Source organism: Panthera leo, chromosome D3, assembly GCF_018350215.1.
Source record: "Panthera leo isolate Ple1 chromosome D3, P.leo_Ple1_pat1.1, whole genome shotgun sequence".
NCBI classification, from domain to species: Eukaryota; Metazoa; Chordata; class Mammalia; order Carnivora; family Felidae; genus Panthera; species Panthera leo.
In genome coordinates this window covers 9,630,496-9,647,814 of record NC_056690.1, presented here as the reverse complement: position 1 = coordinate 9,647,814, position 17,319 = coordinate 9,630,496, and the positions used below count along the sequence as shown (strand labels likewise).

The window sequence follows — 17,319 nt, the reverse complement described above, 5'->3', positions numbered from 1 at the left end:
GATCCATATAGTGCTATTTATCTTTTGGGTAAAAACAAATTTTTTTTAATTCAGTTTCCACTAGGTTTACTTCTTTATTCTTTCTTTATTTTTTAATGTATTTATTTTTGAGAGAGAGAGAGAGAGAGAGACATAGAGTGTGATAAGGGGAGAGCTAGAGAGAGGGAGACACAGAATCCGAAGCAGGCTCTGAGCTGTCAACACAGAGCCCACGTGGGGCTCGAACTCATGAACCGCCAAGATCATGACCCGAGTCAAAGTTGGCCACTTAACAGACTGAGCCACCCAGGCCTCCCTCTTTCCTTCTTTTCTTTCTAAACTTGAAACAACTATCCATAAGGCCTCTGGACTAGCATCTCCAGTCCTGGTTCTTTTCCTCTTCCGTAGGGGTATCCACTGAAACTGGTCTGTGCCTAGACCTTTTAATGTAACCTTAAAATATACGCTAATAGCTGTTAGGTTTTTGAAAGTAAATGATACATTGTTTTATTCTGAAACTTGGCTTTTTTTTCACTTAACCTTATATTCGAGAGATTTGTTAAGGCTAATGCATATACATCAATTTTGTTTTTTTAAACAACTGTATGACATTCAAATATGAGTGCATCATAGCCATTGGATATTTTAGTTTTTTTGTTTTTTTGAGAGAGAGAGGGAGCACATGAGAGCAAGTAGGGGAGGGGCAGAGGAAGAGGGAGAATCTCAAGCAGTCTCCACACCCAGCATGGGTCTTGATCTCACAACTGTGAGATCATGACCTGAACCCAAATCAAGAGGTAGACACTTAACTGACTAAACCACCCAGGTGCCCCTTTGGTTGTTTATATATATTTACTTTTACTACAGTACTGAATGAAATGTATTTTATATACCTTTTCTTATGCACATGTGTACTTCCAAGATAGATTAGGTCTCGAGTAGTAGTATTATTTGGCTATAAGGTATGCTTACCTGATTTCTTCAGGGTTTTGCAATACTGCCAATTTCATGTAAGCCTGATTAGTTCTTAGCCAGCCTCCTTTTTTTCTCTGTTTGAACATTCCATCCCTTTATTTTTTGTAAAATGTGCAGCAAGTATTTAACTCACATATTTGAGTAGGTCTCAGAAAGCTTTGTTCTTTTTTTTTTTTTTTTTAAGCTGTTTGGTCTGTGGAACCAATGGACTTTGTCAATATAGAGGGAGACCTATCAATATTATCACTAGAAAAGGTGGCAGAGGTAAATTTGATGCTTTTAAGAAGTGGGTATGATAATGTCCAAATTAATAATAAATTTCCATTTTTGTTTTCTGATGAAATAATCAGAAATATTAATTTTTCCATTTTGTATAGCCCATAACAAAATATTAGTGATTTTATGTTCAAACTACTTAGTAATAAATTTTCTACCTTTTTTCTATATGAAAGATAATAATCAGAAATCTCAGTTTTTTCACTTTGTATAATTAAAACAGAGAATACTGATGGAAGAATTAAAAGAATAATAATGCTAGAGGCTCCTGGGTGGCTCAGTCAATTAAGCATCTGACTTTGGCTTAGGTCATGATCTCACAGTTCATGAGTTGGAGCCCTATGTCAGGCTCTGTGCTGACACCTCAGATCCTAGATCCTGCTTCGGATTCTGCGTCTCCCTCTCTTTCTGCTCCTCACTCACACTCTGTTTCTCTCCCTCAAAAATAAATAAACATTAAAAATTTTTAAAAAAAGTAAAGCTAAAGTAATAGCGTTAGTGAAAAATCACATGGAAAAATGTACATCTCTGATGAGCTTTAGCCTTCTTTGCATTTTTTGAAACTGAAAATGACCCACTGTATTCTGATGAAGCTTGCCATGAGACCAAAGGTAATGGTAATTTTTTTTTTAATGTTTGTTTATTTTTGAGAGAGAGTGCATAAGTGGCGGAGAGGCAGAGAGAGGGGGCAGAGGATCCGAAGTAGGCTCTGTGCTGATAGCAGTGAGCCCGATGCAGGGCTCAGACTCACAAACCGCAAGACCATGACCTGAGCAGAAGTCTGATGCTCTACCAACAGAGCCATCCAGGAGCGCCATTGGTAGTTTTAACATCTGTGAGAGGAACTGTAATCTGGGAGAATGCTTTCAGAGCAAGACCACTAATTCTTGTCTCGTTTGTAGGAAGAGAGAAAATTTTCAAAGACTGTGCAAGGGAAGGTGCAGAGCAGTTATCTACACTCACTTCTGGAAATTGGTGAGCTGCTGAAGAAAAGACTGGAGACCACAAAGAAACTAAAAATTTAAGCGAGTGTGAACCACAGGCATCAATGACTCTGCAGCAGAAAATGACATCATCTTCCCAGGCAAAAGCGACATCTGGTTGACCATCATTTTAATCCAGAACTTCCTCATAAAATGCATGAAGGACTTTGATTGTGAATTAATTTTTTAGGTATTAAATGTATACAACTGATTAAATTATTGTATATAAACCGGAAGCAGGACCCTCATCTGGGTTTGACCACTTTTTATACATGTTCATATGCATATGGCAGCCACAAGAGAACCCCACTTTTCTTCTTTCCTTCCATCGCCAGAAACATCTGGTGGGGGGGGGGGTTGTCCTATAAAAGCAGCAATAGAAATTAAGCATAAAGCATTGACCTCAGAGCAGCTGAATGGCCCTACCATTATAGCAGTGGGTGTTTGATCTGGTTCTTGAGCCTTAGGAAGCAGAAAGCAGTGGAGGGGGACCATGGCTGGGAGCAGGCCCTCTTTCCTTTCCACATTAGTTTAGTTTCGAGGTTTCCTCAGCTGCTTGGCTCCCACAGAATCCAAAGCAGGTACCCGAAGGGCCTCAGATGAAATTTGGCATAGGCACCTGTCAGTGAAGGGTGCCCCTCAGAAGACCACAGGCACTCAAGTGTTTGGCTTAATAGTCTAATAGCCAAGACATCCCCATCCTAGCTCCTGTGAGAGTTAAATCACAAATAGGCTTGTGTTAACTTACGGCTGTATGGAGGGGAAAGCAGTGCAGGCCACTTACAGGCCTGCTGAGTACTAGCTTGCTGTCTTTCATCCATCTTTGGGAAAGATGGGAATCACTGTTTTAAAGAAGAGAGGTGTACATAATTTATGCAGGCGAGTCTAATACCAGTGTCATTGGTTTTGTGAGATATATATATATGTATATGCTTTTACATATATATTTTCAAGCATATATATATATATATATATATATATATATATATATATATATATGCTTGAAAATAAAGATTTAATACTTTAGTGTTTTTTAAGTGGGGAGTTTGGGGAGGAAGGAAGGAAGGAATGTATATTATGGACTTAATCTAGGTTTTAAGTTTTAGGCTGGCAAAAGAAATGTTATCCATTGGGTTTGACTTTCAGTCTGCTTTCTTCAAACTTGAGAATTGCACCAGGGTGGTGTTTACATTGTACACCTGGAGCTCCCCAAGACTGTAGCTTCAGAGGTCGGTCTGACAGAAAAGATAAACATTGCTCTTGAAAATGTTATACAGTTTATACAATTACTTTGATAAGTTTTTGTGTTTGAATCTGTGCTTCTGTTTTTGGTCTTTGTTACTCAAATACCATTAAGTTAATAATTCTGTAAGAGCAAAGACATGAGTTTGATGAGGAAATTCAAGCATCTGATGGAGGACTGATTGGTCTTGACGACCTTACAGGTCATTTCCAATGCTTCTCCAGTGAAACGTGATACTTTTTTTCTTTTAAAAGCAACAAAAGAGAGCTCGGAAAATGTCTGTATGCAAAACAATTGTATTTTGTCCCCTCATCTTGACTTTCTTAGATTCACAATTTGATAGGGTGATAAATAACTGTTTAAACTTCCAAGGAAATTTTTTAGAAAATTACAAAATTATCTGTTCAAAATAAGACTTGCTGGAAATCCTAGTCCATCAAGTGGTTTCAAGAAGTTATTTTTTGATCTAAGTTGGTATCCACAGCCGTCATACCCCATCCCAAAAGGAAGAACTGCCTTGAACAAGATGAACTGAAAGTTCTAATTGATTCCAAATCTAATTTAAGGACAACATATCATAATTTTGTAAAACTATTGCCTATTTAGATGGAACTTGGTGTGTGTATGGGGGTGGGGGATGTGTGTATGACATGTGTTCTTGAAATGATGCTTCTTTGAATATCCAAAAATACTGTACATAGAAATAGAAATGCTCTATGAAACAAGTCTATTAACTGACCATGGTCAATCTAGCATATGTGTGCTCAGTGAGCTGGCTTTGGTCCTCAGGGACAGTGCTTGACTCCAGTGGTCTACCTAACTAGTCTTTTGCCTAGGGGCACCTGGGACCTCTACTGGTTTTAGTGACAAATAATGTTACGTCGAGGTTATGCTTCTTTTGTTACTTGCTGATTTTCCTACTAAATGTAGCATTTCAATTAGATCCAACCTCTTACATTTTGAGATAATTGTAAAAAGAATGAAATTATGCAGAAATGGCCAATATCTTTTATTGATCTGTTCTTTTGGAAACTGTTATGCACTATAAATTGTGTACAGTTAAAAAAAAATATATATATATATATATATTCTTACATGAGTAAAAAGCACCCTCTCCAGCAATTGTATGTCATTGGTATTTGAAGAGAATTCCCAAATAACCCATTGCTGCTGCTGCTGTTTTTGGTTTGTGTGGGTTTTTTTTTGTTGTTGTTGTTGTGTTTGTTTTTGTGTGGTAAATTGATATTTAAAAAAAAGAAAAAACACGACTACTGTTTACAGACTGAAAAATTACTGCTTTTTATACTACTGAGATCCTAAGTTAAGACTCTCCAAAGCAAACATTTGGTTTAAATCATTTATCTGATGTGGATAAAACATAGAGAAATTTTTAGTGTCCTCCACATAATGGAAAATGTACAAATGCCTAGCTGTGTTGCCCATCAATTTTGTATATTTTCATAATTTTAATTGTTCAAAATTGCATTATATTTTGCAATCACTATGTTCAACCTGGATTTGTCTTTCATTTAAACTTTTAATATAAAAAGGGGTTTCAATGTATCTATGGCCTTGTTATTGAAACTCTTCCTACTTATTTGATGTCATTTATTAATATGGGAAGTATATATTCTTCCTTCTTCAGTACTACGTGAAGCATACATAGCAAATTAAACTAGATGGGTTAATTTATATAAACACTTCCATCTTAAGTTGCCTATCTGCCTGGGTCATTTCTGTTCAGATTCCTAGAAGCCACTTTTTTTTTTTTTTTTTTTTTTTTTTTAAGATTTTAAGTAATCTCTATACCCAATGTGGGGCTTGAACTCACAACCCTGAAGTCAAGAGTCACATGTTCCACTGACTTACAGGTGCCCTGAAGCCACAACCTTTTAAATGGTGTAATTCGTCTCAGTTTTGTACTGAGAGTTACATTCCTTGGCAAAATTGTAATATTTGTGAATTTAAAATTTTTATTTCAAGGCTACTAGTCTTTTTGTTTAAAAATAGTACCTCATGCTAGCATTCATGAATTCAGCATATATGAATTGAATGCTTCTTTACAATGTGCCAGATTCCACTTTAGGCTGTGTTGATAGAATGGTAAATGATAGCATATGTCCCAGTTAGTGGCCAAGGTGGGGGAGAAGATAAGAAATATAAACCTTAGTTTGTAAGTCCTGTTTTAAGTAAGTCAGGATATGTGATAACCTGAATCATGAGTAGTGCCCTCTGACCCGACTGATGAAGAGTCAGCCACCAAAAAGGGAACCCAAGCGGAGAGGCCCCATGGCAGGAACTACTGAGCATGTTTCAGTGACTGGGGGGAAAAAATGGGCTCAAGTGTTGGGTTTAAAGGAGTGGAAAGGGGGAAGGAACTGAGGTAGAAAATACAGTTGGGGGCAGGGGGATCCAGAGCAATCAGAACTTTTTAGTCAGGGGAAGGAATGAGATTTCTAAAGTTAGCAGGAAGTTACGAGAAGATTTCAGGCAAACTGATGACATGATTTATCCAAGTACTTGGGCCCACAGGCTGGGATCCAAAGTTGACACACACTGACAATACAGTGGAAAGAGGAGCTCCTAGTTTCCTTTGTGTCCAGTAATATTAAATGCCCTTGTCTGGGCCCTGAGAAAAATGTTTTCGCCTGCTACTCCATCCCGATGCTGTTTCCCTTTTAACAAAAGGTGTGTAATTGGATATACCTCACTGCCACTTTCAACCTTACCTAAAAGGTGGGCTCAGGTTTATACTTTTTTCTTGTTCTTTTTTTTTTTAGATGCTGTCACTGACTCGAACTGGAAGGTAAGCAACCATGAGCCAAATACTTATAAAAATTATTCGTGGTGGGAATGTAAGCTGGTGCAGCCACTCTGGAAAACAGTATGGAGTTTCCTCAAAAAACTAAAAATAGAACTACCCTACCAGCCAGCAACTGCACTACTAGGTATTTACCAAGGGATACAGGTATGCTGTTTCAGAGGGACATATGCACCCCCATGTTTATAGCAGCACTACCAACAATAGCCAAAGTATGGAAAGAGCCCAAATGTCCATCAATGGATGAATGGATAAAGAAGATGTGGTATATATATGTACAATGGAGTATTACTCGCCAATCAAAAAGAATGGAATCTTGCCATTTGCAACTACAGGGATGGAACTAGAGGGTGTTATGCTAAGTGAAATTAGTCAGAGAAAGACAAATATCATATGACTTCATTCATATGAGGACTTTAAGAGACAAAACGTGAACATTAGGGAAGGGAAACAAAAATGTAAAAACAGGGAGGGGGACAAAACAGAAGAGACTCAAATACGGAGAACAAACAGGGTTACTGGAGTGGTTGTGGGAGGGGGATGGACTAAATGGGTAAGGGGCACTAAGGAATCTACTGAAATAATTGTACTCTATGCTAACTGATTTGGATGTAAATTAAAAAATAAATTGAAAAAAATTATTTGTGGGATACTTCTAGCAGTTTATGCTGTTGGAGCACAGAGCTTTCCTGCAACTTCCAGCTTCCATACATCCCAGTAAAAGTGGATTTCTCCACAATGTACTATTTCACATATGAGAAAAAAAGTTACCACAGAGAAGGCTACTACCTAAGACTACCTAGCAGGTTAGGGGGTGGGTAAAATTCAAACCCTTTCGTATATGTGCTGAAGTGAGCACAAGATTCAAATTCTTAAGCATTGATGAAATGAGGTGAAATCTAGACCACCCCCATCCCCAAGTCTTCTCTTCTTAGTCTTGATGGCTAGGTTCAAATTCTCAGATTCTATCTTGGAACAATCAATCTTTCCAGATGCAAGTCTGATGCCAACTTTTTTGGTGGCACAAATTACCAAGGACTATTTGAGATAACTTACAAGTTCCTCGGAACCAGGTTCTTATGTTGGATTCAAGGTCTCATTTGCTTAACCAACTTACCTGCAAATTCCCTTGACATTGTTATTTGCTTGATTCTGGGAGGCCAGTCCATAGCCTCCATTACAACCTGATTAGCAGCATTTGAGCCACAATATTATTTAATTAGAGGAAGAAGAGAGAAGGAATCCATTTGACCCAAGTGTCAGGGAAAATTTAACTTATGTGGCATATGCAAATCACTTCAGACTCAAAACTAGAAAAGGGCCCATCTTTATGTTTTAAAGTTTATTTTGAGAGAGAGCGCAAAAGAGGGAGGGTCAGAGAGAATCCCAAGCAGCTGACAGCATGGAGCCCGATATGGGGCATGAACCAAGATAACGACCCAAGCCAAAATCAAGAGTTGGACACTCAACCCGAGCCACCCATCTTTGATGAAAAATGTTCGATACAGGCACCTGGGTGGTTCATTCAGTTGAGTATCTGACTCTTGATTTCGGCTCAGGTCATGATCTCAGGGTTTGTGGGATTGAGCCCTGCATCGGGCTCTGTGCTGACAGTGTGGAGTCTGCTTGGGATTCTTTCTCCCTCTCTCTCAAATAAAAAACATTAAAAAAAATATTTGATACATAAAACCTCTGATAGGATTATCTAGCCCTGCCCAATAGCTCATGTTTCTTCAACTCGAGACCCTAAGCTTTTAATACTCAGTCTGGACCCATCCAATGAAGTACCCATTGATGTGCTGCCACCTTTCCTTTCACAACTGACAAGATGAGATCATATTCAGGGACTGTGGATGCATTTAGTTTTAGAGTTCTCGCTCTACCTGCCATTTGTTTTACTGTATTTCCCGTAAGACCGTGAATACTTTAGTTCTTTGGAAGTGAACCTGTTTTAGATGAGAAACAACTATAACAGCTAAAGCAAGTTTATCAGTGAGAAGCATCCAAAAAGATCTTCCGAAATTTTCAAGTAGAATGAAATAATAAGCAGGAGAAATATTGAAATTGTTGGGCCAAATATATACAGTTACATTCTTTTGTTGAATGTTGAGAGCACCTGTGCTATAGGCAGGAGTTTAGGTCTGAACATCTTTTCCTTAGTTGGTTTTAGTTGTGAGCATAAGCTACCACAATTGTTTTTGTTAATCTGATTCAACACATGGATCTTCCTGTATTCTTTGTTTCTGGTGACTTTCAATACCAACCTGGCTAAAAGGGAAGAACACAAGTTAAGGTTTTATTTGCTAACTCTGTTCAACTTAAATTTCTTTGTGTGGCTTCAATAATATTTCAGGGGGTGCACTTTGTAACATTTACAAATAGTTAAATATGAAAGTGGGGACGTTATCATGAAGCTTACCATTGCAGATAATTGCTTATCACTCCTGAGAACAGATCTGAGTCAGTTCCATGTGCTCCCACTCTGCTTTTTTATTTATTTTTATTTATTTATTTATTTTTTTAAATTTTTTTTCAACGTTTTTTATTTATTTTTGGGACAGAGAGAGACAGAGCATGAACGGGGGAGGGGCAGAGAGAGAGGGAGACACAGAATCGGAAACAGGCTCCAGGCTCTGAGCCATCAGCCCAGAGCCTGACGCGGGGCTCGAACTCACGGACCGCGAGATCGTGACCTGAGCTGAAATCGGACGCTTAACCGACGGCGCCACCCAGGCGCCCCAACAACATCCAATTATATCAGTAAACCTAAGAATTTACTCTATGTTTTTCATGGAGTATAGAAAATTACTACACTGAACTTCATTAATGTTGCTATTTCCACTTTAAGGACCAGAAAAAGGACAACGCATTTTTTGCCACCCACAATTGGTGCACCTGAGTTTGAACGCCAGTGGAAAGTAATAAAGGTAGGCCTTGAGCCGGTTTCCACCAGTTTCCAGTGTTACTAGGATAGTCTGTTATCCTGGTAGAGTGGAGTCCATACCAGCTTAGATTAAAAAATAAATTGAAAGGAGAAAGCAGGTCACGGGCCAAAGTATAATTTGTGAAAGAAAACTGAATGGCTTTAGGTCCACTTAACCAAAACACAGAAACTTTAATTGGGTCAGAATTACACCTGTCAAGGACCTGGACCGTACACTCTTCTTTACAGCACCCATTCCTTCTGAGGGGTAATTTAATAAGCCTATCTGGTAAGTGTTCCAGGTGTACACAGACTGGCTGTAGGGATATCCCAAGCATGGTCACATCAGCATCAATGTCCGAGTATGCTCAGATTTCTGGCTTGGTGCCACTTTCCCCACCACTCTCTTATATCCCAGGACAGTCTCATGGCCAGCAAATAACTCCCCTCCCCACCCCACCAAACCCTGGAAAACCTGGAGTGCCTTTTTACAGCTCCTCCTTTTCGGCCCCCTTCTTCTGGAAAGCAGTCAAGATGTTTAAGCTCTTCTGGAGCTCTTCCTTCTTCCCATCACTCATCTTGTTCTTCTCAATCAGCTTGGTGATCCGGCTCATTTCTGACACTGGAAAGTCCTCACCTTGGTCTAAGACTTTCCCCATGATCTTCAGATACTGCTCGGCCCACTTCTTCTCAGTCTCTTTCACATTTGCGAGATTGTCCTGTCCCTGCTTCAAGAGGGCCTGGCGGGCCTCCACACCCGAGGCCCTGATGAACTCCCCGGCAAGGGCATCATATACAGGCAGGCAACCAGGCATACCTAGGTAGACTCCTTGACCCTTTAGCCAGCGCTGGATAGCTCCAACCTTAACCGCCCCACTATACAGGACTGGGTTCTCAAAGTCCCCATCACGGAAGAGGTAGAAGACTGGGTAGTTCTCTTTGTCCAGCTTGTATTTCTCACTCAGCTCCATATTCAGCTTATCACCATAATCTGTGAACAGAAACCAGATATGAGGAGCAAGACCATGAGGAATACAGGGCAGGAAACTGCTATGAGGCCCATCTGAGTTGACAGCAAGAAGGATCCTGGTTGTGTTTAAATTCCTCCTTGGCTACTTCTAGCCATATGGCATTAATCAAGTCAGTTAGCCTCTCTGAATTTCACTTTCCTCACCTGAAATATGGGAATCCTTCTGAATACTTATTCTATGCCCACTACGTGCCATGTCCTGTTCTAAGTGCTACAGATCTGGTTGTGGCTAAGAGTAACAAGCTCTGTGATCGCAAAGAGCTTATGTTCTCTTAAGAGAGATGATAAACGTGATCAGGGCCATGATAAAATGGGATGATGTGAAAGTAGGTAAGAAGACCTACTTTGGGTGGTCTTGGAAGGCCTTTCTGTGGACACGATATGAGCTGAAGGACCAAAGTTTCAAGGAGGGAGACACATGATGATCCAGGAAAAACGTCTCAGGTAGGAAGTGCTGCAGCTGCAAAGCTCTGAGGCAGGAATGAGCTGGGTATACTGAAGGATTGCAAAGGCCATTCTGGCTGGAGCTTAGTCCAAAAGGGGAATGTGTAGTAGATAACAGAGTCCCCAACACATGAGAGGTTCTGGGAAGACTCAACGAAGGGAAAGGTGCACTTAACCTGACAGAGTGTGCAATACGTGGTAGCTGTTAGTATTTGCTATGTCCTTCCTAACAGGCAGTGGCAGTCCCAAAGGCTGATGCCAAAAAGAAATGGTCAAGGCTGCTTATTACTGGGCAGTAGTATAGGAAGTGTAGGGTTCCAGTCCTTGTTCTATCACTTCAAACTGTACAGTCTTGAGCAAGGTACTCAAAGCATGAAGAATAGGAGTCACGGTACTTTTGTCATAGAGTCGTCACAAGGATAAGATACACATAAAACACTTAGTGGCCTGGCACACAGTCAATGTTTGATAAATGTCAGCTGCTATTCTTCTCTTGGTAAAAGCCCCAAAGGAGTGGAATTGCAGCTGAGTCAGAATTGACACTTGTTGGGATGAGCACTGGGTGTTGTATGGAAACCAATCTGACAGAAAAAAAAAGAATTGACTGACTGCCCTGGAAAAGTGTGCTAACAATCTCTACCTAGGACCAGACTCTCAAGCTTACTAGGGAACAGAGGCATCCCACCTGGAAGGAAGTGGAGAGAGGGAAGAACCCTCCATACTTGGGAATAGATACTTAGGTGGAGTTCCTTGAGCTTCAGTTTTCCTCAAGTATAAAAACAGGAAATGTGTCTCATTTTTTAGGCAGGGTTCAAGTGAAGATTAAAAATGCACTGTCTGGGGGCACTTGGGTGGCTTAGTCGGTTGGGCATCCGACTTCAGCTCAGGTCATGATCTCAAGGTTTGTGGGTTCAAGCCCCGTGTCAGCCTCTGTGCCGACAGCTTAGAGCCTGGAGCCCGCTTCGGATTCTGTGTCTCCTTCTCTTTCTGCCCCTACCCCACTTGCACGCGCTCACTCTCTCAAAAATAAACATTAAAAAAATATATTTTTTAATGCATTGTCTGTGCACACCTTTACAAACTGTAAACCACTACATGCTGGCAACTATTAGAGTAGTCACTGTGGTTGGGAGCTGTCCTTGATTTAGCGGTAGCTCTGATGGATTTCAGCTAAGGCCAAAACTCAATAGTTCCGGTAAAAAAAGAACTGAAAAGAAGATGGAAGAAGTTACTGTGCAGACCCTAGGAAGACTGGTATCCCCCGACCACAGTCCCCTGCCAGGAGAACTCCAAGTTCTCAGATGCAATTTAATGTCAGTGTGGGGTGGAGGGTGAAGGATGAGGGATTCTCTAACCTTGGGCACCTGCAAGGATGAACTGAGGTTCTGTGGTATCAGAATCTGTTCAAGCTAAGCCTGCCATGGGCACCAGATTCTTCAGGGCCATGACCCCACTTACACTCATGTGTGGCTCAGACAGAAAAGTGTTAGATATTCCACCTACGTGGAGGGAAGTAATTCCCAGCTTCCTCCCCTTCTGCCCTCCACAGTCATGCTGAACTTGTCCATACCTGAGATCCCCACTTCCGCCACCAAGAGATCATCGCTGGAGGCCGAGTTTTCAGCCAGACGCTTGAACTCATCCTGCTTCTCACCATAGGGGTACTGGGTGTCGAACTTCACCAAGACGAACTTGCTTTTGGGAATGACCTGAGGGCATAGAGAGCTGAGCAAGTTCGGGATTCCAGGGACCTTTGGGGCTAATACCCTTTCTCAAGGCACCTCTGTTTAAGAAACAAAGTGGAAACCAAGCCTGCAAGGGAGACCAGGACTTGCACACTTATATTCATTCATTCATTCATTCACCCACCCAATTGATTGATTTATTCACCCACCCATTGATTCATTTAACAATTTACTGGTTTTGGGTACCCCACTAGGTACTGGTTCACAGTAATCAAAGACATATACAACCCAGCTTAGAATAAACAAAGCTGTACAGGTGCCTGGGTGGCTCAGTCGGTTAAGTGTCTGACTCTTGATTTCCGTTCAGGTCATGATCTCAGTCTGTGAGACTGAGCCCCACTTTGGGCTCTGCACTGTGGACTCTCTCCCTTCCACTCTCTCTGCCCCTCCCCCCTCAAAATGAATAAACATTAAAAAAAAGGAATAAACAAATCTGTAGATGTATTAAGGCCTTCTCTTCCAGTGGCCTTTTTGGTAAGGTTAAGGAAACCCTTAGAAAACACTATGTGGTTCCCTGTCATGCCCATCATCCCAAACAGCCTTTTTCAGTAAACAATGAACCAGAAATCTGATAAAAACCAACAACCATCTGTAAAGGGCTTGGCACCACAGAGGTGCTTCAGCTAGGGAGCTCTGAGTCTGAACTCTGCAATGTCAGGGCTCACAGGAAGTTGCTGAGAGGCCAGGCTTAGGACAATGTCCCCTCCCTAGATCACAGTTCCCTTTGGCTAGATCACCAGGTCCTAAACTGTCAGGGTCAAGATCTTTAATTGTGGTAAAATTCCCATCACACAAAACTCATCATTTTAAAGTGTACAATTTAGTGGGATTCAGTCCACTAACAACAGCGTGCTAGTATCTATTCCAGAACATTTTCATCACCTGAAAAGAATCACATACCCACACATCTGAAGCAGTCATTTCCCATCCCTCCTTCCCTCTAAGACACAGCAACCACTTATCTGCCTTTTTTCCTCTATAATGTCCACTCTGATGGAATCATACAACATGTAGCCTTGTGTGCCTGGCTTCTTTCACTCAGCATAATGTTTTCAAGGTTCATCCATGTTGTAGCATCGATTGGTATTTCATTCCTTTTTGTGGGCAAATAATATTCCATTGTATGGATGTGCCACATTTTATTTATTCATCAGGTGATGGACATTGGGTTGTTTCCACCTTTTGGCTATTTGTGAATAGTGGTGTTATAAACATTCATGTACAAATGTGTATTGAATGCCTGTTTTCATTTCTTTTGGGTATATACCTACGGGTGGAAATGATGGTCATATATAGTAATTCTACGTTTAAGTTTTAGAGGACTCCTCAAAATCTTTCTTTTGATGGTCTCTCCCAATGCACAGATTTTATCTAACAAACTGCCTTCTCCAACTTTTTTCCAATCAAAGTGATCACTTCAGGTCTTTTTCATCACAGGCTATTGCTGTCATAATTAAGTCAAGCTGGCATCATTCCAAATTTTATTAGTCCTTATTCCTCTTTGTGTGTTGATATCCATTTGGTTGTAGCTTTTAAAAAATATTTAACACTGCCCAGGGACCCAAGGAAAGGAGGGAGAAGCTATTAGAACAGCTCATCTTTTAAGTGGTCACTGACCCCCAAAATGTGAGCTCTGAGGGCCTAAAAGCAGCGAAGCCTTAAAATATAAATCAGATCACATCCCTCTGGCCCAACTGGCCTTATTTCAGTTCAACACAACAAAGTAATTCCCACTTAGGGCCTTTTTAGGTGCTGTCTCCGCTAGCTGGAATACCCTTTCCCCAATTCCTTCCAGGATGTCTATCATTCAAAGCTCAGTTCAGACGTCCCCCCTAATGGAGAGCCCTCCTCTGCTCATACCATCTAGCACTGCTTCATTTTCCCCATGCTACCATGTTACCCTGCTCTTTCTTCACTGCATTAATCACCCTCTAAAATTCTTACCTGCATGTTTGTTGTCTGTTCTCTCCACTAGAATGCATATTTATGAGAATAAGGACCTTATCTGACTTGTTCTCTGTTATATCCCTAGTGCCCAAGAGTGCCTGGAATGTGGCAGATGCTCTGAAAATATCTGATAAATGGACACAACTAGAGAAGGCTACGGTAGCAGATGCTACATATGTCCGGGGGAAAAATATTTAAAAAGCATGGCACAGGATCCCTACCTTCAAGGGGCCTTTATGGAATAATATTAATAAGTGTACAGTGGTCTAACACTGAAACATAACTGAAAGGTCTCCATCTTTTACCATTTTTAGCCATAGGGACAATGGTTTTGAATGGCATACATTTGCACAGTGTATTTTTTTTCCTTTTCATTAGTCATGCTGTATCTCTTAATTGCTTTAGAAATCTGTGTCCTTTCTTCATCCTTGAAGAACTGACTCCACCATACCCTATATTTAGGCAACTTGGTTCTTTAAGGTACAGAAGAATTCATCATTCATTCATTCACTGAATAAAAAGGTACCAAGGGCCTATCATGTGATAGTGAACACAGCAGTAAAAAAAAGCATGAAGGGTTTCTTATCTCTAATGATGGTGAAGGGCAAGAAACAAAAGAAGACACTGGAAACTGCTGAAAGACAAAGCACAGAACAAGGCCCTTGGATGTATTAGCAGGAAGCGCCTCTTCTGTTCAGTGATGGAAGAGAGATCTAGAAAGGGACTGGAGAACACATTTGTTCATTCATTCAACAATTATCTTCCATGTGACAGGTAACCTGCTAGGTTGTACAGATGATCCGTGAAAAACCAGACAATGCAGTTCTTCATAAACATATAACATTCTGGTGCAGGAGATGACAAAATAGCCAAGGGGGGGGGGGGCGGGAAATCAATGATGAGAGCTCTACAGAGAAATCAAACTAACGTGACTGGCACTTTGGATGGGGGGAGGGGAACTCTGAGAAGGTAATATTTAACCTAAGCCTGAATGATGAGAAGCAACCAACCTTTCAAAGATTGGGCAAAGAATGTTCTGGTCAGAAGAAACTGCCAGGGCAAAGGGCCTACATCAGTAATGGGCTAGGAATATTCAAAGGACAGAAGGCATGTATGGCTGAAGCAGAGGGGACAAAAAGGAGAATGGTTAGGAGATGAGAGTAGAGGCTAAAGACAGAGACCAGCCAGAAGACTTCTGTAATGACAGCTGAGACCAGGGTGGTAGCAATAAAGACAGAGAGGCACCGACTGATTAAGAAATACTGTTAACTTCACAGCGCAAAATTTCCCTCTGAGTCACACTTGGTCTGTGATATTATCCCATTCCCACATTTGGGGAGTGGGGTATAACTGCCAATAAAGAACCCCAAAAGCTTGAGGTGCTGTGGGGTATGCCTTACAATCAACCAGCCATACCTACACTTTTAAGTTCTTGAATAAGCCACAGGTGCCAAATCCAGGACAAGGAACTCTTTTGAGAATAGAAAGAGTTCAACCACTTGCGACAGATTTAGAACTCTACAAAAGTAGAAACCAAAAATGGTTTCCCTTCCCAGCAACGGGTACAAATTAAGAAAATAAAATGAATGGCTTCTCTGTCAATGCTTAGTTTGCCCGTCTCGTAGGTGAAGTTGAAAGGTGCCAGTGTGTGAAGATGGGTGCAAGAGGGAGTTGGGAATACATTCAGCCTCCAACATCCATTTACCCAGGCTAATCCTTCCACATCTTGACCCTATTTTACTATGTCCCCAGGCCCAAGATATTCCCTAGAGTTCCCTTATTCTTCTTTTTTAATTTTTAAAAATGTTTTATCTTTGAGAGAGTACGGGTGGGGAGAGGGAGACACAGACCCTGAGGCAGGCTCCAGGCTCTGAGCTGGAAGCACGAGTGGGGCTGGAACTGGTGAACCATGGGATCATGACCTGAGCTTAACTGACTGAGCCACCCAGGCGGCCCCAGAGTTCCCTTATTCTTAACGCTTGCGCTCTTCAAGACACAGGACATCCGGACACTGTTTGCATACTGCAAAACAGGCTGCACGCCACACTAAGAGAGGAGGGGCACAGAAATGCCAGGTAACACGCGGAGTTTTCAACCACCGCCCCCCCCCCCGACAGCCCAGAGACGGGTGGCGTCCGCCTCGCACCGCCCTCCCGGCCTCCCACTTGGGTCTCGAGGATTGGATCTCGCCCGGCACCGCCCTCTCCCCCTAGGTGAGGGGAAGGGGCAGAATGTTCCCGTGACTGCATCTCCTTAGCTCTTTTGCAAAAGAGGAAGTACAAACACTGCAAAGGCAAGGGTGTGCGGGGACCCTGGACCCCATGGTCGTGATACGGCCCCGGCCCAGAGTCCACCATCCCTTTACGTTGGTGGATCGTCGCTACAGACCACCCTCCGCCAGCCCTGCCTCCTTCCCCACGGAGGTGCGCTCCATTACTAGCTGAGGCTGCACCTGCACGCGATTCCTACGCCCCCGTTACCTTGTAGAAAGTGATTGTATCCAGGGGGAGGGCGCCCTTGGTGTGCAGGCCGCTACCGCCATGCGGGGCGGAGAGGAGCAGGAGGAACAGGAGAAGAGGAAACAGTGGGGAGAGAGAAGCGGCGCGGGGCAGGCCTGCAGCCATAACGCCGAATTCTGGCAGTAGGAGCTGGGAAGGCTGTAGTGGAGAAAACGCGGAGTCGGGAGTCACGTGACTTGCAGGGCCGGCTCGGAAGCGCGCACGTGGACAGCCCGAGAGGCTCCAGCCGGCCTAGGGTGAGAGGGAGGGGCCACGTGAGGGGCGGGGAGATGGGGCTGCCGCGCGCGCGCGCGCACTCGGCGAAGCTCCAGCAGGCCGAGGGCGAGGGGGCGGGGCCGCGTGTGACGGGCCGAGGGGACCGTGGAGAGCGTGGGTGGTGGAAAAAGAGGCTGCCGCGCACGCGTACTCGGCGAGGCTCGCAGCCAGCCAGCCAG

General features: G+C 42.4%; 3 protein-coding genes across 5 annotated transcripts in view; 1 reads left to right on the top strand and 2 right to left on the bottom strand.

Moving 5' to 3' along the window:
- Positions 1-3,190, top strand: part of NAA25 (N-alpha-acetyltransferase 25, NatB auxiliary subunit) — a 78,123-nt gene extending 74,933 nt beyond the window's left edge. For all 3 annotated transcript variants that reach the window (XM_042911733.1, XM_042911732.1, XM_042911734.1), the window contains one exon: positions 2,133-3,190. In XM_042911733.1, coding sequence (XP_042767667.1) covers positions 2,133-2,255 — 123 coding nt within the window. In that variant the 3' untranslated portion in view covers positions 2,256-3,190. The remainder of the gene's footprint in view (positions 1-2,132) is intronic.
- Positions 1-17,319, bottom strand: part of LOC122204271 (60S ribosomal protein L6-like) — a 738,693-nt gene that overhangs the window by 343,346 nt on the left and 378,028 nt on the right. The gene's annotated exons all lie outside the window — the stretch shown is intronic.
- ERP29 (endoplasmic reticulum protein 29) lies at positions 9,368-17,124 on the bottom strand. The gene is made up of 3 exons (XM_042911763.1): positions 16,847-17,124; positions 12,245-12,383; positions 9,368-10,191 (listed from the first exon to the last, which is right to left on the bottom strand). Exons 1-3 carry the CDS (start codon positions 16,988-16,990, stop codon positions 9,689-9,691), a joined length of 786 nt encoding a protein of 261 aa, XP_042767697.1. The 5' UTR covers positions 16,991-17,124; the 3' UTR covers positions 9,368-9,688.